Source organism: Bos javanicus, chromosome 25 (assembly GCF_032452875.1).
Source record: "Bos javanicus breed banteng chromosome 25, ARS-OSU_banteng_1.0, whole genome shotgun sequence".
Taxonomy (NCBI): Eukaryota; Metazoa; Chordata; class Mammalia; order Artiodactyla; family Bovidae; genus Bos; species Bos javanicus.
Genome location: NC_083892.1, coordinates 42046947 through 42067466, shown reverse-complemented (window position 1 = coordinate 42067466; position 20520 = coordinate 42046947). Strand labels below are relative to the sequence as shown.

Sequence of the window (20520 nt, the reverse complement as noted above, 5' to 3'; positions counted from 1 at the left end):
TGGGGGCCGCAGCCAGCTCGTCAGCTATGACGGTGACAGGCTGAAAGCCCCAGGGACCATCGCCGTCAGTGGGTGAATGGAGACGAGACGTGCTACACGCTCACACGGGCTATGATTCAACCTTAAGAAGGAAGGAAATGCTGACCCGGCTCCACCATGCATGAACCTTGAGGACATAGCCATGAAATGAGCCAGACACGGAAGGACAGACAGTGTCTGACCCCAGTTCTGAGGTTCCCGGAGGAGTCAGGGCCACGGTGACAGAGAGGAGGAGGCTGGGCTGGGGGAGGGGCGTCAACGTCCATGGGGACAGGGTCTCAGTCTGGGAAGATGAGAACGTTCTTGAGACGGAGGGTGGCGACGGCTGAGCAACTGTACGAATGCGCTTAACGCCCCTGAAGTTACAGATGGTTAAGACGCTAAGTTTTATGACTATTTGACCACAATAGAGACAAACAAAAGGAAGAAAATCTTCTCTAAAAATTTTAGACCAAAACCCGGAGTCAGGAAGATGCATTTCACTGCACATTTAATAGCGCATGCAGCATTCAGAACATCGTGATAAACAGGTGGGGTCCACACATCACAGAAACACTCAGAGGCAAAGGCAGGGGTCCCCTCAGACCGGGCAGCCTCCCTGGGCCGCACGGGCGGGAGCCAAGCGGGGTAACCACGCTGTTTCGCTGGTACTTCAGGTCACTGGGAGTCCCATGCGCACAGGCCCCAGCCGCTCCAGCTCCGCTGAGAGCAGGCCTGGCGGCACTTCCGGGGGGCAGTCAATCGATGGATGACCTAGGTGTGCGGGCCACGGGCTGGCCTGGCGCACGCTCCTGCTTGGGGAGAGGCTCGGATACCTGCCTTCCTAGGGCGATGCTCCCGATAACGGAGGCCTGTCTGCGGGAGGGTGGCTCACAGCTGCATCCAGAGCATGCTCAGAAGGTCCCTGCACTCCCTCCAAGTCTCCAAGAGGCTGCTTTGTGGAACAGTGGGGGCAAAGGGGCTCCTCCTGACCTAGGGGGCAGGGCTCCCGTGTCCAGGGAAGCCCCAGACTCAAACAGCGGGGCCTTCCCTGCTGGGCATCCCAGCCCAGCGAGGCGGCCCCCACCCTGATGGTCAGGCAAACCAGCCGTTGTGCCGGGCTTTCCAGGAAAGGGGAAGTTCACTGCTCCGCACCCTGCCCCAAGGCCAAGCCTGGCTGAAGCCACCAGAGCATCCCCAGCCCTGGCATCTTGGGGGGCCCGGGGGAGGCACACGTCTGAGGGAGGGGCCTGAGCTTTGCAGCCTCAGCTTCCAGCTCCAAGAACAGGGACGTCATCGCCCCAGACCAACTGCAGCCCAGCGGCATCATGTTACCAGGCCTGGGCTGGGGAGCTGCCTGCGTCCCAGGAGATGGGGGAGTGGGGTGGGCTCCCTGAGAGGGGCCGCGAGGGGAGACCAGGCAGGCAGGCGGGCAGAGGGCTGCCTTCCGGGAGGCACCGCATTTATTCCCGGAGGGCGGGAGGGCGCTCAGACGGTGAGCGAGATGAAGCTGTTGTAGCGCTGGATGTTCCTCTTGAGGATCTCGGAGCAGGGCCCCAGCACGCGCTCGAAGCGGGGCCGGTCCAGCTTCACGCACTTGAGGGGCCCCCGCGCCACCACCGTGGCCGCCCGGGGCCGATTCAGGAGAAGCGCGATCTCCCCTGAGGGCAAGGGGCGTCAGGGCTGCGGGCATCGGGGTGCCCTCCCCAGGGGGACGGCGCCCAGGCCTCCCGGGACTCCCACGGCCCCGCCCAGGCCCTGCTGGGGCCCCGCAAGCCAGCCACCCCCACCCCGAGGACAGAGCCCCGCACTCACCAAAGTAGTCAGAGGGCCCAAGGCGCCCGACCTCCACGTACTCCTCGCTGGGGGACCGACGCTGCAAGACGGAAGCCGTGCCCTGAGGAAGCCAAGGGCGCGTGAGGGTCCGCCAGCCAGGGCCCAGCAGGCCAGGGCGGGGGTTCCTGGGCTCACCCCTGAGCGTGCTGTCCACACCCCCCTCCTGCCAGCTCCGCACACCCCGACCTGGAGCAAGGTGCGGGCGCCGGGAGCCGTGCTCGGCACAGGGCACACCCAGGCCACCCCCAGGGCCGGGCGCCGGCAGAATCTAGGGCCATCTCCTGGGCAGCACTCCTCCCAGCCGACCTTGGCCTAAGTCTCAAGGACAGGAGCAGTGTGGCCTGGGGGTCGCACTCCCCCCGCTGAGTGATGGGAGCTTCGGCAGCTGCGGCCTCCCCGGGGGCTTCCAAAGGCAGAGACCCTGGCCTGTCACCTGGGGTCGGCGGCTGGAGCCTCGCCCAAACTGGTGTCTTCCCCACGCACCTGAGGAGTCAGAGCGAGGCCTCCCCAGCCGCCCCACCGGCCTGCACAGCCTCCAGCAGCTCTGAGCCACACAGATGGGCACTGCGCCCTCTGTATCCATGCTGGCCCCCAGCAGGGCACGTCCGCATCACAGCCGAGCAGCTGGGGCCCCAGGACAGGGTTCCTGTGGCACCGGGGTCCTCTCGTGCCCACCGGGCCCTCGGCTACCCGCTGCTCATGCGTGTCCCCAGTCTGGACAGCCAGTGCCAACACCCCGGCCACACAGACAAGCGCAGTCTGTCTCCCTGTGGACTTGGCTCACCAGGACCCAGAAACATGCGTGCCGGCCCGGCCGAAGCCGGGTTAACGAGTGAACCCCTCTGCCTGGGCTGCGAGAGACACAATCAGAAGACCCTGCCCACGCCCGCCAGGCCTGGGACCTCCGGCCCTGGGCAGCCCCATGCTGGGCCCCCTCCGACCCTAGGGCCTCTTGGCTCCCAGGTGTCTGGGGTGCTTACAACGCTGGTGAACGGACAGAGGGACCTGGAAGCAGCAGGCTTCTCCACCCACCCGGGAGTGCTCCCTGGGCCAGACGGGCTGAGGGGCAGGGCCTGCAGGACACATGGTCTCGCGCTGATGCCACGGACAGGAGCAGAGACCTGCTCCCCTGGATGGGAGGGCAGTCAGTGCAGGGCTGACAATCCCACAGGGACTGCAGCGACTCTCTGGAGACAATGCTGCATTTAGCTAATTATCATTTACACTCATGCCTTTTCACTTATACAACTTACGTTCCCATTTTAGACAATTTTCCACTTTACAGCTGGATCATTGTCCTCATCAGGACCCCAGGGATGGATCTGAAGTTTCCTGCTTTACTCAAGGCTTAGAGCACCCAGGAGGCTTCAAGCCCCAAACAAGGAAAACCCAACTCAATGTGTCTGAAGGCTACTAAGGGCAACCGCTGTCCCCAAACCAGAAGATGCAGGAGGGCTTTCAGGGCTGGCCGACTCAGAGGCCCGCAGGCGTGTGTGCACCTAGGCTTGGCCTTGCCTCCTGTTTGGTGGGCTCAGTCGGACCCTCATGGTGCATCCATGGCTGCCACGGTTCCAGGAGTCGCCAAATGCCTCCCCCATGCCATCCATAAGGAAACCCTTCTGGAAGCTCCGGGCACCATCCCCTCACACCTCACTGGTCAGAGCAGGTCATGAGTTCACCTGCAGCCAAAGTGATTGGCTCCCCTCCCCACGTTCTGCCCTGCCCACTCGGGACAGGTGTGAGGTCTGGGGCACAGAAAACAGGGATGGGCTCAGCTTGGCCACCGTTCTGTTTCTCAACCGTCTCCCCCCATGCAGCCCCCCAACCTCGTGTGGACCCCTCCCGGATTCCTGTCTTCTCTGGAACCCGCGAGTCCCCCACGGTCACTACAGCATCTCTCCCGGTCATGCATGGACCAGCCCGTCTTATGATCCACGTAGGCTGATGAGACGAAATCGGTTTCCACTGGGACAGATGGACAGAGCTTTCCCACCAGGGCCTTGACGTGGAGGCTCAGAAGACTGAGGTCATAACAGACCCTCCATGCTGGACGGTGTGAGCATGGACACACAGGAGGGCCCTCGGAGGAGCCCTGAACGAGCAGGACCGACAGGGGACAGGCCTGCCCCCACCAGGTCCTCACACGTCCGGGCTGCAGGCACGTGGCCACGGACCGCGTGTCCCCGGCGGGGCGTGCGCTGCACCAACTCTCTTCCCACCGCCGCAGCCCCGCCTCCACCAGGGAATGTCTGCCACAGGTGCCAGGACGGCTGGGCCACGGGACAGGGCCACACGCCCCAGGGTGCCTGTGACGACCCTGGGTCACTGCTTAATGAGGCAGGGAAGCTCCGCAGCAGCCCCGGGGGTCTCCGTTCCAGCAGCCAAGGCTGACCAGCCGCCACCCCCGGGCCCTGATGCAAAGGCAGGCAGTCCCTGTCCTGGGAAGGCACAACCAGCAAGCCGGGGGTGGGAGCGAGGGAAACGCGCAGATGGACTCGGAAAGGGTGGGGCCTCGGCCAGCAGGGCCCGGCGTTCCCACGACATGGGCCCCGGCGTGCCCAGCACACGCCTGGCTCTTCCCACCCCAGAGAGACCATCGCGGGCCCGGAGCAGCCAGCCTGTCCGAGCTCCTTTCCCAGACGGCAGAGAAGGCAGCACAGACGTCCTCCAGGGACTGAGCACCGGAACTACGGGGGCTGGAAAAACATACTTGCCAGGATCCAGATCATATTCCCCAAACTTCTCACTCATTGATTCTAGCCCAGCTCTAAAAATAAACCAGGTCACATAGGAGTCAGCCCGGGAGGACATACGATAAAAATGTCCCTGCCAGAGCCTGGGGGAGATGGGGTTATTATAAGAGACCCGTTTTCCTTAAAACATTTTTCACTTTAAAATTTTTCTACAGAGGCAAAACCCAAATCAACTCTGGTTTCGACAATGGGCACGCATGCCAAGGTTGAGGGGGACGCGCTCGTTGAAGCAGTGCCTCGGGCTTCCCCCTCCCCAAAACTGCCCCCGAGCCCAGCCCAGAGCCCCCAACAGTGCAGGTGATGGCCGTCGGGAGTCGCGGTTCTGGCCGTGGGGGCTGCGCCCAGCGAGGCAGGGAGGGCAGCCTCGCCCCCTGAGGGACCCCCCCATCCTGCAGGCCGTCACCCAGGCTTCTGGCTTATGAGTCGGATACTGCTTAAGGACTAAGAAAACTGACGAGCAAGGGCCGGCAGACACAGGCACCCCAAGAACTCTGGGGCGACAGAGCAGACGGGTCAGTGCCCGAGGCGCAGCCCCAGGGGGTCAGGGTTAGGGGCTGGGCAGACAGCATCCAGGGAGAGAGACGCCCCCACCCAGGCTCCCAGCCGCTGGGCACAGACCGGAGTCTGTCACAACCCTCGTGCGCGTCCAGCCCGGCGAGGGAAGGGACACACGCTCCTGTCAGTACACAGGGGTGAACCTGAGCCCCGGCCCGCCTTGCAGCGAGCACACGGGCTCAGGGCCCGCTGACACCAAGTTCAGGGAGAGGAAACGCTATTTAAACCAAAAGAAAGTGTGAAAGTGTCAGTCGCTCGGTCGCATCTGATTCTTTATGACCCCATGGACTATAGACTGCCAGGCTCCTCTGTCCCTGGGATTCTCCAGGCCAGAACACTGGAGTGGGTGGCCGTTCCCTTCTCCAGGGGATCTTCCCAACCCAGGGATGGAATCGGGGTCTCTTGCATTGCAAGCGGATTCTTTATCCTCTGAGCCACCAGGGAAACGCACTTATTTCAACAAATATATATTTTAAAAGAAACAACGTCACCGCCATAAACTGGAACCAGCATCACTTCCCATAAATTAAAGAGCAACTGAGAAGGAACATGGGGTGTGGGTACAGGGAGGCGTGATGACGCGCCAGCCTCACCTGAAGTGCCCCCGATGCAGCCTGGGCCAGCTCCGCACGGCTCCCGCGGTTCAGGCCTGGCTCCTCCGCGTGCTGGCCACCGTCTGGGGAGAGCCAGGCACCGCCCAAGCCTCAGTTTCCTCATCTGCAGGACAGGCAGGCTTCCAGCCACTGCCAGACACGGGGAGCCAGGCGCGCAGGCCCAGGGCAGCCTGGCTGAGACTGGGGGGGCAGCCGCCCTCGGGCCGCCCCCCTCCCGGCCAGCGGGCAGCGGCGGGGGTGGGGGATGACACTCCCACGGGCTGATTAGCCCGGGACGGCGCGTCTGTGGGATCGTCCTCAGCCAAAACAGGTATCTGTATGGGCATGGTTTGTGCACGCTGCTTATCTCTGCCCTCCCCCCGGTGCCGGGGAGAAAACGGGACCTTGGGATCCACGTCTATGGTCTGGGAACGCCACTGCCTCAAGGACCAGGAAAGTAGAGCCGGGGATGGCTCACAAGGGGATGTGGTCAGGTCATTTGGAGCCTAGGAGTGCCCACATAGCTGGCACTGGGAGCTGTCCTCCCCAAGGAAAGGGCGACTGAGGTGCACAGGCTAGGGCCTATACAAGGGGGGCCCCCAGAGGACGAGGCCACTGGGCGATGAATTAGGACCCTCGCAGGGGACACCAGAGCCGCCCAAGACGGGGCTGTGCCATCTGGGCGTGAGAGCCCCGCAGACAGTCAGCAGAGGCATGCACGAGCAGCAAGCAGGCACCACACCGGGGGTCCCCACCTCTGAGATTCGGCTATGCGTGGAGCTCCTCGGGATCTACCCAGAGGTGAGGCTTAAGTCATGAGGCCACAAAAATCTGCAGAGATGCTTGCATCAGCTTCCTTCTTAAGTGTCAAGAGCTGGAAGCAACCAAGATGCCCTTCCGTAGGTGACAGATGCGTAGAGTAGCAAAGGACAGGGGAGCCCGGTGTGCGGCCGTCCGCGGGGTCCAGACTCAGACACAGCTGAGCGACTGAACACCACCGACATCCAGACGGCGACTGTATTCAGAACTAGAAACGAGAGCCGTCCAGCCCTGAAGAGCCCCGGAGGAGACGCGCATGCGATCACGGGGTGAAAGGCACCGGCAAGAGAGGGCCTCAGACCCCGTGATCTCAGCTACAGGACCACGTGGAAAACGGGAGCCGGGGACGCTGAAGAGCTGGGCGCTGGCATGGGAGCGCCGGGGGCAGGGACGGCGTGAGGCCTTTCCCGGCAAGGAGGCCGCTCGTGTGATGCGGTGGCGGCCAATGCAGGCCTGAGTGCCTGGGCTGGGCCGCGGGGCCGCGTGCAGGGAGGCCCATGGCCAGGTAGGGCTGCCTGGTGGGGAGGCCGTGCGGGGCAGACCTCTGTACGTTCCCTCCACTTTGCCGTGAACGGAAGCCACCCTTCAGAGACGCAGAAAGGACACAGCGCAGATGGGAGCCCTCAGGGTGCTGGTGACCGAGCCGGCAGGGAGGACAGTCAGCTGAGTGGGCAGGGCGGGTGGACGCGTGGGCAGACGGCGCTCAGCCCAGCGGGCTTCTGGAAAAGCACTCCTCCTGGTTCAGCCCAGAAGCGGAGAGTGTCTTCCTGCTGCCTCTGGACTGAGACAGCCGTGCTCCGACACCAACCTCGGGCTCCACTCTCTCCCCGGACATGAGAGTCTGGCACCGACCGCGGTGGGACCACGCAGATGTGGGCCGCCCTAGGGCACCTCCCCGTGGGGCCCCTGCGGCTGAGCCGCAAAGGACATCACCTGGTGGGGGAGGGCCAGGGCGAGCTGTCAGACAGGCCCATGGTGGGGGGCGGTCCAGGACAGGCAGACCCCCAGGCCCACAGGAGGCCCCTCAGGAGCTAGGAGTCCTGGGCGGGACCACTGTTGTCCAGCTCATAAGAAGCCTGGGCATTGGACACAACGTCCCTGCCCTTACAAGGGGTCTCGGAGGGCATCCAAAGCTCTTGTCTGTAGGGCAGGGGTCTGGTCCGGCCTGCCCCCAACGCCTGCCAGCCATGGCCTTGGGCCCGAGGTTCCTCTGGACATCCCGCCCACCTTCCCCACTTGGAGGACTTCCACTCACACGTCCGCACACAGCCCACCGAAACCTGGGACCCGGCTCCACCCCGGCCTCCCCATCTCCGCTCGGGACCAGGGCGGGTCTGCAGCAAGGCGTGCTCGCGCCTCAGTGAACACCCCGCACACAGCCCAGTGGTGGCCATCGCTCCCGCAAGTCCAGTGAGCCTCGGCCCAGAGCACAGTGGGGGCTTTCAGGGGTCTCCCTAAAAGTTCCCGAGATGATGGTAAACGCAGAGACCCCTCCAGAGGTGGCTTCGAAGTGGCCGCTCAGCAGTCTAGTCAACGTCAGGGACGTTCAAAAAAGTGATTTGCAAAGAGAGGAGCCGTGTCCAACCTCAGGTTTCCATGGCAGTGCCTCCTGGCCGCAGGAGCGGGCTGGAGGGAACCGGCTCTGCCCAGCTGCCCGCAGGCCCCCAAGGCTCTGCCGTGTGGAGTCACCCACAGGGTGGGCTGTGTCAGGACTGAGGACTGAGACCCAGGCCGGGCCCCACCCTGCGCCCAGAGCCTTCCTGGGGGTAAACTGAGTCTCAGGGCTTTGGGCGGCCCATGTTCCTCACAGGGCCCCGCCTGCCAGACCCCTCCCTGGGCAGCCCCCTGGGCTCTGTCCTGCAGACGCTGCTAGGAGCCCCGCAGCTCCCGCTGTCAGCGGGGGCCAAGACCCCTCGGGCCGCCAGGCGCTTCAGGGCTTCGGTGACTAGAGGGTGTCCCAGAGCGGCCGGGCTACCTCGGACGCCACGTTCAGCTGCCGGCCAGGCCCCGGGAGACCCGCTGTGCCTTCTGTCCTCGTGTCCAAGCGGCCCCAGGTTGATGGCCGCATGCCTGCTCTGGCCGCCAGAGAACACACTCCTGGAGCGCTGGGGTCCACTGTCCAAGGGGCTGGCAGGCCCCCAGAGTCTCAGAGACGGCTGGTGTGACACAGACCCCAGAGACAAGGAGTGCCCACCGCAGAGGCCCCAGGGCCCGCTGAGCCCCGGCGGGCACCCAGCAGGCGTTGGTAATGTCGTGTCCAGTGTGTGCAAGGGCCGGTCCTCACGTCTGTGCAGGTGGGGGTCCCTGTCAGCCCCTCACACCTGGGATGCAGCCCCCAAAGCAGCCCACACCCACCCGAAGAGCAGGGGGCAGAAAGAGGCCTGGCGGAAGGTGGGGCTGGGCAGCAGCGGCCCCAGGGGCAGCCTGCACCCGGCACGGCCCCAGGTCCACCCCGAGGGGCAGGGCTCCAACAGTCACACTCCCCGCTCCTTGGGGAGCTGGGGGCCCGGCCTCAAGGTCAGCGGATGTCGGTGTCAACTGCATCAGAGAAACACCTTTGCAGAAACACCTGGAGACCCACGTTGGGCCAGGCCCCTGGGTCCAGCAGCCTGGGTCCTTCCCGGCACATCCACAGGGCAAACGTCCTTTCCTGTCTGGCTGTCTGCTTTGTGGGCCAACGCTGCACTGAATCGTATAAACAAGCAAACAGCCTGCATAAGGAATCTACTCAGATGCTCCAGCACATCCTTCAGAGGAATCAGGGCCCCGGGGGGCTCGGGGCAGCGCAGGGCTGGCGTGGGGAGACACCACGCCCCCTCAGAGGTGGCCGGGGCCACAGGCAGGAAACACGGCGTGAGGCTGCGGACGCTCAGCCCGCCTTTCAGCTCTGAGCCCGTGACGCCTGTGAACCCTGAGGCCCCACTGTGACTTCCCCAGTTTGGTGGATCACAGAAGAAAAGTGAAAAATACCCAAGTTGCCAAGGAGACCACTTCAAATACATCGCACAACACCGTGAAAGCCGTGCCTTCCGAGGGGGCTGGGTTACCCTCCGGGGCCAGCACCACCGCGGTTCCTGGGAGTCAGCCCCCCACGCCTCCCCCGACCTCCACCACCCCAGTCAGCAGGGGGGCCCTCAGTCACACAGCCGACCTCCCACAGAGCCCGGAGTCGCTCTCCCAAGGCCCTCTTGGACAGCTTTTGCGCAGGAGGCGTCAGGGCCCCCGGGGATGCCCCTGCCCCACCCCCCGCTGCCCAGAACACAGACCACACCGTGCAGCCAGGTGTGCCCCGGAAGATGACCACGGAACTCGGCTCTCACGGCCTCTAATGGAAGCGCCAAGAAACATCCGGCCCTGGAGCAGCTGAGACAAGCGGTCAGTACCCACCCGCATCTCCAGCTGAAGGGCATCAACCCAAGGGACACCGGGAAACACAGGAAGCAGCGCGCACACTACTCACACTGCTCATTTGCACACACGTGTGCACACACACAACCGCACCCCACAGTGAGGGTCCTGTGCAGTGGAGCCTCTGGGGCCCGCCACCTGCTCTCCACGTGTCCTTGGGGAAGGACGGCCCCTCGTGGGCGAGGTCAGACAGCCTGCCCGCGGGGCGCACCCTGGAAGCCCCCGTTGCCGCGGGCCCCATGGCTCCGTGAGGACCCCTCAGCTCCAGCTGTCACAGCTTTGTGGTTTCTCTACCCGTGACCTTGGACCCGACAGGCAGCCCTTGGCCCCAGAGAATCGCTCTCGTCCCCTCAGCCTCAAGACCATAAGAACCACGGCTGCAAACTCAACGGCTTGCGAGTGGGTGCAGAGCCCAGAGCAAAGCAAGGTGGCGGGCGGGGAGCGGGCGCGGCAAGGAGCACAGCACCCAGGCAGGGACACCGGTCCAGAGCTGGATCCAAGCTCTCACGTGAGACACCTGACTGTGTCGCTCCTCAGTCGCTCGGTCGTGTCTGACTCTGTGACTCCGTGACTGCAGCACGCCAGGCTCGTCTGTCCTTCACTGTCTCTGGGAACTTGCACAAACCCAGCTCCATCAAGTCAGTGATGGCATCCAGCCATCTCATCCTCTGTCGTCCCCTTCTCCTCCTGCCCTCAATCTTTCCCAGCATCAGGGTCTTCTCCAATGAGTCAGCTCTTCGCATCAGGTGGCCAAAGTATTGTAGCTGCAGCATCAGTCCTTCCAATGAACACCCAGGACTGATTTCCTTTAGGATGGACTGGTTGGATCTCCTCACAGTCCAAGGGACTCTCAAGAGTCTTCTCCAACACCACAGTTCAAAAGCATCAATTCGTTGGCACTCAGCCTGATTTTTAAATATTGACAATTTAAATGTTTAAAAAAGGAAGCCCATGGTGCAGGCCAGTGCACACCACGCCCTCCTTGGCCATGTTCAGAAACGTGGGCAACTTTCTGCTGGAACATTCTCCAGAAACCACGAGCCAGACCCCCGTGGGTCTGCGGACTTGCAGGAGGATCCAGAGTGGAACAGGGCCCTGCAGGGGCCGCAGCAGCCTGAGTCCTGCGAGGAAGGCCCTGGAAGTGCTCCGAGTGAAGCTGAGGTCTCCAATCGTGGGCTCACCTCTGGCGCCAGCAAGCGGGAGCCTCCTGCGAGGCCACAGCCGGGGCCGGGGCCGACACGCGGGGTGCCACTTCTCGGTCTACGGAGTGGAGACCTCGCTGGCAGGAATCGTATTTTGTTCCGTCTGGGGTTCTTTCCCTTTCTTTCAAGAAACATGATTGTCGAATGAGTCGCCCGCCCCAGGACAGGAAGGCTTCCTGTGGACGGCTCCCCGGCCCGGGGGCTCTGGTGTGCCCGACGCGTGGACCAGGAGGCGGCCGGGGCCCCGGTTCCCAAGTGCACACTGTGAAGCTCGTGTCTGCCCCCTCGAGACCCTCCCATGGTGGTTCTCCTGATCCCTCAGCCTTCCGACGGCTCCCGTGGGAGCAGCCAGGCAGGCAGAAGGAAGAACCACAGGCACTCTCCCAGGAGGGGCTTCTGCAGGAGTCCAGGGCAAGCCCCCCAGGACCCGCCTCGGGCGAGCGTGTGGCCCGAGGCACAGAAGGGGACTGCCCGCGGGAGGACACATGCTCACCCACAGCAGCCGGGGAGGCCCCTTCCGCTGTTTCAAACTGAGACGGTGGCTCCAAGTCCAGGGTGCCAGCCCCCTGTCCCCGGGTTGCGCCTTCTCCGCACTGCCCCCAGGCGGGGCCGGCTCTCCCTGGATGGCTCAGGGACCCTTTTTGACCTCCGTGGTGCTGTGAGCTCCGAGGGCAGTGCGCGGGGCTGGAGCACGTGCTTTCCCGGCGGGCGGGCGACAGAAACGCTTCCCACCAGGAGGCCCGGCGCAGCAGGAAGGGAGCCAGACACGCATAGTTTTGGGCCTGCGTCACGGGGAGGGCCCCATGGCCAAGCGCCCCCACCCCGGCCACGCCGGGGCGGCTGTGGCTCCTCTCCGGGGACCACGGCCGAGCCCAGCCCCAGGTGGGGGAACGCGCAGCCCCGCAGCTGCCCATGCCCGTCAGCGGCAGGCTGAGCGTGGCCGCCACGGATTACGGCGGAGCCAGCTGTCGCCACAGCGGGGGGCTGGGGGGGTGGCAGCGGGCCGGCCGGTGACTCACACGGGCCCAGGTGGGGGAAGGTGGCGCCCACCTCTCACACCAAACTCGACCAGGGACCACGGCCGGTTCACACGGTTGTGAGAAGCCGCGCAGGGAGACCCCCCCTGGGCCCCCAGCTTACACGCTCCCCCCGGGAGGATGCACATGCCCCCCCCGGGTCCTATTTGGGGCAACCCCTCCCCTCCCTCGACCAAGCCTGGCCCTCCAGCTTCACACGCATGGCTGGTGTGTCTGGTCTCTGCAACATCGGCACAGGGTGGGCCCAGGGGCCAGGGGAGACCCCATGGGTCCCAGGGCAAGGACATCGGTCGGGGCCAAGGCCGCTGTCCACACGGCCGATGGAGGCGGCGGGCATGGAGCGCCGGGCCGGGGTGCAGCAGGCCCCAGGGGGGGCACGTGCAGACCAGGCCTCACCCCTGACCCCGCAGCGCCCCCCCTTCTGAGGCCCTCGCATGGAGCCCCCCGCCCGCCTGAGCTGGACTCACCTCCGTGATGATGAAGAAGTCGTCCCCGGGCTCCCCCTGGACCACAATCTTCTCTCCGTCTTCAAACTGCACGGGCTCCAGCGCGTCGGCCACCGTCAGACGCTCCCACTTCTCCAGGGACGCTGAGGGGGGACACGGGGGGTCATGGGAGGCCGTGGGGTCCCAGGGAGCAGCGCCCCTCCCCAGACCACCTCAGGAAACGCCCACATGGCCAGGCCTGGGGTGACGAGGCTTTGCTAATTCACAGGGACGAACAAGATAGCACATCTCTGTGCAGGAGGCGCGGGCATCTCCACGAGCACACCGGGCCAGGAGGCGGCCACGGCCCAGCAGGAGGCGCGGGCATCTCCACGAGCGTGCCGGGCCAGGAGGCGGCCACGGCCCAGCAGGAGGCGCGGGCATCTCCACGAGCACACCGGGCCAGGAGGCGGCTACGGCCCAGCAGGAGGCGCGGGCATCTCCACGAGCACACCGGGCCAGGAGGCGGCTACGGCCCAGCAGGAGGCGCGGGCATCTCCACGAGCACACCGGGCCAGGAGGCGGCTACGGCCCAGCAGGAGGCGCGGGCATCTCCACGAGCACACCGGGCCAGGAGGCGGCCACGGCCCAGCAGGTGGGCGAGGAGGCAGAACCCGGACCGACCCTAGCCCACGTCAACCACAGGCACAATGCAAACACCATGAACACGGGCAGCGGGCACGAGTCCAGCGCAACGTGGGCTGAAATGCTTTTATCTTCGAGAGAACAGAGCTGCCTGGAGTTTTGCAAACAGTATCATTGCAGCTCAGCACTCAGGGGTTTCAATAATTCAGAGGCCGAAGCAACCCGCTGTTTATGGGACACCGTTCAGCGCCCCAGAGAGCACACGACTGAGTTTACGCTGTGAGAGGCGTGGACTACCTTCCGTTATTTGAGGTCAAGGTGCTGCATTCCAGTGGCAAGTTTAACGCTTGCAGGTTCTGTACCTGTCCCGCTCCCTCACGCCTTCCCTCCCCATCATTGTCCCCTCTCAGCCCTCTGGAAGGAAAAGCATAATAACCAGCGCCTCTTATAAGAAATTAATGATCACCTGATCGGTTCTTTCTTGGTCAAGGAAACTTCTCTGGCCTGTGCTCACCAGACGCACTTACGTATCAGCCGTTAAAACCCAGAGCAGACCACCTATCTTAGGTCTCGCCTAGGAGCAGGATTTCTCGGCTTGAAAACTCCTGCCAGGGCCGTACGTCACAAAGGACAGGCTTCTGACAGAGCCCGGGCTGGAGCGGCTTCTGTGTTGGGGGGGGAGGGAAGGTGGGGAGCCCCTGGCAGCAGGCTGCCCGCCAGCCACCACCCGGGTCAGGACCTGCCCCGCGATCCACGCCCCACACCCGCAGGAGGCGGCGGGGCCACCGCGTGACCACAGGTGACTCTGGCGGGGATCACGGTTTGTCCCCATGAGGAAACCGGTGCCGGTAAATGCACGACTGGCGCTTGGTCTCCTTCCAAGGCGATGAGAGCCTCTGACTTTACAGCCTCTGGCTCAGGAAGCTCACTTCCTTGTGTTTGATCAGCAGGTTTTTCTATTACGCTTAAGACCTTGAACATCCCGAGGTCGGAGAATCAGGGCTTCTTCCCCGATGATGCAAATCCCAGGAGAGAAGTGTCGGGGGAAGCCGGTGGGCAGCTCCTTGGCCCTGACCTCTGAGGTGGACGCTTCAGAGCACTTTTGCTACGCTCAGCTCCCTGGGATCCAGGTGCAGTCAGCCAGCCCACGTCCAAAGTCACCCCAAAGCAACCTTTCTGGGGGAGTCTCAGTGCTGCTGGGGAACATGGTGGAAACCCCACAGGAGACGCCAGAGGTGCCCCAAAGGCACCCCCAGGCGCAGCCAAGCGAGCAGCAGGCACATCTGCTGGGAAGGGACCTGCCGGGGCCATGCTTCAGGAGGACACAGCCCTCCGGCCCCACTTCCGGCTACTGCCCTCCAGCTCTGAGCCTGACCCATTCCCCTCCCAGGAGACCTCACGTTCCTGCCCTGGCCTGCAGTTTGCTTCTTCCCCGGGAAATGGGGTTGGGGCGTCTCTGCTCCCCCCGTGAAGCTCGAGGAGCTGCAGGGCTGCCCCGGGCAGGCCTGCCACCGCCACCCCCGGCAGGGACCCGCCTGCCTCCACCGCTCACAGTGCCCAGGGCCCTGACTCCACAGTCGTGCCCTTCCCGTTGTAATGTGGAAAAAATAATCAGAACGTTGGAACGGACGACACAGGCAGCATCTATCCTGAATGGAATCGCAGAACCACTTGGCCGCGATCGCTTCGGAGCTGCTCCTCGCAGACATGCTGGGCACCGACAGGGCCCAGTCCCTCCGGCTCAGCCTGAGCTCGCTCTCCTTCCCCGGAGGCTGCGACTGTGAAGGACTTGGTGGAACTTTTTTTTTAATCTTAAAGGGTTTGGTTGGTTTCTTCCCATCGGTGGTCTCACACCTTTACCGTAACCCAGCTTTGTAAACACGACACAGCATTGCCAAAACTGTGCACGCACACGCGTGTCGCCGACCCGTCCCGACACGTGCTGGCGTGCAGAGGCCTCGTCCACGCGCCTCACTGGAGGCAAACCCACACCACAGACGCCCGGGGCGAGTCCCTTCCTGTGGTGGCAGATTTTAGGTTCTTCCCATCTTGTCATCGTGGGAATTGCTGAAAGGACCGTCCCCAGCTATGCCCTTGTTTTTTTATTAACCATTTTTAAAACCGAAGCACAGTTTATTTTTATCCATCTTCCCTGGTAGCTCAGATGGCAAAGAATCTGCCTGCAATGCAGGAGACCTGGGTTTGATCCCTGGGTGGCGAAGATCCCCTGGAAAAGGGAGAGGCTACCCACGCCAGTATTCTTGCCTGGAGAATTCCACAGACTGTATAGTCCATGGGGTCGCAAAGAGTCGGGCACGACTGAGCGACTAACACTCTCCTTTCATACTCGACTTACAAGGCGGTGAGTTTCAGGTGCACAGCAGAGCGATTCAGTTACACCTACTCAGTCTTTTTCAAAACCTTTCCCTCGTAGGTTATTACAAGATACTGAATAGAGTTCCCTGTGTTCTCCAGTAGGACCTGCTGGTTATCTAGTTTATATATAGTGATGTGTGTCTGCTAATCCCAAACTCCTAGTTTCCCCCCCCACCCCCCCCCCCCTGCTATACCCTCTGGTAACCATAAGCTCGTTTCCTATGTCTGTGAACATCTTTCTGTTTTGCAAGTAAGTTCGTTTTTTTAGATTCCACATATAAGTGATATCATATGTTATTTTCCTTTCTCTTTCTGACTTTCTTCACTTGGTATGATAATCTCCAGGTCCGTGAATGTTGCTGCAAATGGCACTATTTCATGCTTTTTATGGCCGAGTAATATTCCATTGTGTGTGTGTGCATTTGTGTGTATACACCACATCTTCTTTATCCATTCATCTGTCGATGGACGTGTCTTTGCTCTCGTGACTAATGCTGCTATGAACATAGGGGCAGGCCCATCTTTTCTACTGGAGCTTTGTCTGGATGTACGGCCAGGAGTGAGGTTGCTGATCGTGCGGCAGCTCTATTTGCAGTTCACTGAGGACTCTCGCACTGTTTCCTATAGTGGCTGCAGCGGTGTACAGTCCCACCCACAGTGTAGGAGGGCTCCCTTCTCACATCCTCCCCTAAATTTATTTGTAGACTTTTGATGACGGCCACCCTGCCCAGCGTGAGGTGGTCCTCCCCGTCATTTCGGTTTGTGTTCTCTAATGATCAGCAAAGTTGCAAGCATCTTCTTCATGTGCCTGTTGGCCATCTCTGTATCTTCTTTGAAAAAACGTCTGTTTAGATCTTCTGCCCATTTTTGATTGGGTTGTTTGTTATTTTTTATATTGAGCTCTATGAGCTGTCTGGATATTTTGGAAATTCATCCCTAGTCTATTGCATCATTTACAAATATTTTCTCCCAGTCTGTAGGTTGTCTTTTCATTTTGTTTATGGTCTCCTTTGCTATGCAAAAGCTTTTAAGTTTAATTAGGTCCCATTTGTTCATTCTTGTTTTTATTTCCATTACTCTAGCAGATGAAGCCAAAAAGATATTGCTCAGATTTATGTCAGAGAGTGTTCTGCCTATGTTTTCTCTAGGAGTTCTATTGTATCTAGTCTGACATGTGGGTCTTCAATCCATTTTGAGGGGTTTGGTAGGTGGTGTTAGAGAATGTTTTGATGTCATTCTTTTTTTAGGACTTGTCTGTTTATGCATCTTTGCTGGCTGGGTCTTTGCTGCTTTTGCTTGGCTTTTCTTCGCTGCAGCGAGCAGGCTTCTCACTGTAACTCCTCGTTGGGGAGAGCAGGCTCCGGCTCCACAGCTCTCGGGCTTCAGTCCTCCTGGCTGCCAGCTCCGGACACAGGCTCAGTAGCTGTGGCGCACAGACTTGGTTGCCCTGTGGTGTGTGGGATCCTCCCGGATCAGGGATCGAACCTGTGTCTCCTGCATTGGCAGGCGGATGCTTTGCCCCTGAGCCGCCAGGGAAGCCCTGACTTCACTCTTTTACAGGCAGTTGTCCACTTTTGCCAGCACCACTTATCGAAGAGACTGCCTTTTCCTCATCGGGTGTCCTTGCCTCCATGCTGCCCTAGCGCCCCAGAATCCGCACCTTCCTCCTCCTCAGCCCACAGGGTCTTAGACAAGGAGGCTGAGCCCCACTTGCCACCTGCACCCACAAGCCCACGTCCAGCCTGGGGCTTAAGGCTGAGACGTTCCCCTAGGAACTGTTTCTGGATGGTTATTCCCCGTGGTTTCCCAGATCTCAGCTCTGAGCTGACACTCTGCCCAGCAGGTCGCCCTCCTGGCCCTTAACCGGAACTGCTCGACACACACTCACACCCCGACACGGAGTTCCCAAGTGCCCCACACAGGCGTGGAGACTCCACACTGCTGGGCGCCTGGGCCGGGACAACAGTGCTCCATTCTGAACCTCAGAGCAAGGTCCAAACAGCAAAAACACGCGGCTGGGGGCCTTTGTGACACTCGCCACCGTCAGTGGGGGTGCGGTCAACGTGTCTGTCAGACCCCAGGATGAGAAGAGTGGGGGGAACGCCTGCAGAGGAAACCCCAGAGAGGTCAGGAAAGACACTCAACACAGGGGCCCATGCGAGACCTCCAGACAGACCAGCGTGGGGAGAGCGGCTCCGACGGCAGACAGACAGACACACACAGCACGGACGGACAGAGGCAGACACACGACAGTGTGTGTGCGTGTTCACGGGAACCCACACGCCTGCGTGCACAATGAGCATGTGTATGGTGTGGGGTGGCACTGCACGCATGTGAGCACACGTGTGTGTGTACATGCGCGTGAGCACATCTGTGCATGCGTGTGTGAGTACGCGTGTGCACATGTGTGAGAGCACGTGTGTGTGCGTGCGCGTGAGCACATCTATGCACGTGTGTGCGCACACGTGTGTGCATGTGTGTTAGAGCACGTGTGTGCGCACGTGTGAGCACATCTGTGCACGTGTGTGAGCACATATGTGTGCATGTGTGAGAGCACGTTGTGTGTGCGTGCGTGTGAGCACATCTGTGCACGTGTGTGTGAGCATGTGTGTGTGCATGTGTGAGAGCAATCGTGTGTGTGTGCACGTGTGTGTGTCCGAGGCGTGCGCGGTGCGTGGGAAGGCACACACCCAGGATGGAGACCTTGCTGAGAAATTCCTCGTACATCCTGCGCTTCCTCAGCGTGCTGCCCTGCGGGGAGGAGACAGAGAAGCAGGTGTTCAGAGGGCTTCACGCCCCAGTCCCTCCCACGATCTCCAAATCCCCAAGTGACCCTGAACCCCTGAAAGGAGGCCCTCGGGGTGTTCCATGTCCCGCAAGCCCCTCAAGCGAGCAGGGGTCTGAGGGGCTGCTGCCATGAGGCCCGGACCGCCCGCTCCCCCCAGGGTCTCACACGACGCACAGCCTCACCCAGATTCACGCGGGAAGGGGCGCCACGAGGCCGACCCTCAGGGGGCTTCAGAAGGGCTGGGCCCAAAGCCCACCCCTCACTAGATATCTGCACGCCCTGACCAGCTGCCCACCCTGAGCCTTGGTTTCCTCATCTGGACAATGGGCATCCTAATTCCTGTCCCCACAGGACTCCGTGAAGGCTAGGTGAGCAAACATCAGTCAACCGGCCTGGTGGGGGAACCCCAGCCTCCCAGCCCCAGGGCCCCGCCTCCCCGTCAGCTCCCGTGACTCCGTGGTTCGGGGCCAGACCAGCACTGCAAAGGCGGCGTCTCGATTTCAGAATTCTGGAGGTTCCCGGCCTGCCCCCAAGAAGCCCAGAGACTCCCTAGGGCCCCTTCATCCAGCAGAGCCCCCACAGGGCTGAGATCCAATACTCCCTCATAGCTGACCAAGAGGGCAGGGACCAGGCTTCTGAAGTGCTCGGTGGTGGCCATGCAGGGGATACGGCGTCCAGGAGGTCAGCCGCAGAAGCCAGGGCTAGTGGGGCCCGGCGTGCCCATGGCCAGCAGGTCTGGACGCTCACGGGGGCGGCTTGCTCAGCTCAGCACAGCCCCCAGCCGGAGCTGAGCCATCTCAGACTGCGCCGGCCCAGAGAAAGGCGTTTCTTTGAAGGATAATTTATATTCCCGCTGACCTCCCGGCAGCTACGCCCGCCCGCTGGAATGCAGGCGTGTTTGCCCGGCAACTCCAGACATTAAAGCCGCCACAACCGGCCCATCCGTCTCCCGCCGCAGGACGACAGCTGGAGGCGGCCGCCCGGGACCCGCGGATGGGGAGACCCGCCTCCCAGGCTGACCAAGGCGCCTCCCGTTGGAGCTCTCCTCCAGGGTGAGGCGGGGGGCCAGCCAGGACCCACACCTGGGGGCTTGTCTGCCAGCAGTGCAGGGGGCTTCATGTCTGGTGAGATGGCGCTACACGGACCCCCAGCGCCGGGACAGGGCCTGCCCGAGGCCATGTGGGAGATGCCAGCGGGGCCTGGACCCGCATCCTGAGTGCTGCTCACAGGACCCAGGCCATCAGGAGGAGTGGGCCCTGGCCCCTCTCAGCTCTGCCTCCCTGGTACCTGCAGCCTCGGCCTGGTCCCAAGTCTGTGCTGCGGTCCCGTCGGGCCAAGGCCACCTTCATCCCCCACCTGGTACCTACCCTGCGCCTCCTCCCGCCCCACCCATCACACGCCCGTCCCTCAGCACAGCCCAGCCGGACCCCCGCTGACCCTGACAGATGGACGGGGGTCAGAACGCGCTTCCTGGTGGCCTGCCCCACTGTCAGCAAGGGGCACGACCCCCCAGCCCCGACCGCCTGGCACAGCCCGAGGCCACCCCGAACCCACTGCCCAGCGAGAGGCTCCTGCTGCTGCACCCCGCGGGCCCAGGAGCAGGCCTGTCCTAAGACGGGAACCTAAAACGTCCATGCAGGCCCCCTGCCCTGTCCCAGCCACACGGTCTGATCTGGCCCTAAGGATGGGAAGGAGACCCGGGTCCTGGGGGACAGCAGGGCTCTGGTCAAAGCACACACACCCCGGACAGCGCCGCCCGAGGCCCCTGGAGGCTCCCCACCCCCAACCCCTGACACCTGAGTCCCAAGCGTTCACAGCGCTCCTGCCTGCCAGGCACGCGGGGCGCAGCTCGGGGGACGGTGTGGGCCCGCCAGGCTGAGGAGGCGTCTACGGCAGCTAAGGTGACTCTCCAAGCTGGACCGACTGCCCCTAGCACCCTGTCCCCTGTACATGAAGGCCCAGCCAACCCTGCAGCGCGAAATGAAGCCCCCACCACCTGGCCAGCTCCCACGAGGAGTGGGCCTGAGGCCCCGCCGCCCCACATCACGGATGGGAGCAGGGGCCG

The 20520-nt window shown here is 62.4% G+C and overlaps 1 protein-coding gene across 2 annotated transcripts in view; it reads right to left on the bottom strand.

The window, feature by feature from the left end:
* Positions 1-512: 512 nt before the first annotated feature.
* Positions 513-20520, bottom strand: part of PRKAR1B (protein kinase cAMP-dependent type I regulatory subunit beta) — a 74132-nt gene continuing 54124 nt past the window's right edge. For both annotated transcript variants that reach the window (XM_061402411.1, XM_061402413.1), the window contains exons 8-11: positions 18358-18418; positions 12689-12810; positions 1834-1915; positions 513-1679 (exon numbers count right to left, since the gene is read on the bottom strand). In XM_061402411.1, the coding sequence (XP_061258395.1) occupies positions 1507-1679; positions 1834-1915; positions 12689-12810; positions 18358-18418 (438 nt within the window). In that variant the 3' untranslated portion in view covers positions 513-1506. The remainder of the gene's footprint in view (positions 1680-1833; positions 1916-12688; positions 12811-18357; positions 18419-20520) is intronic.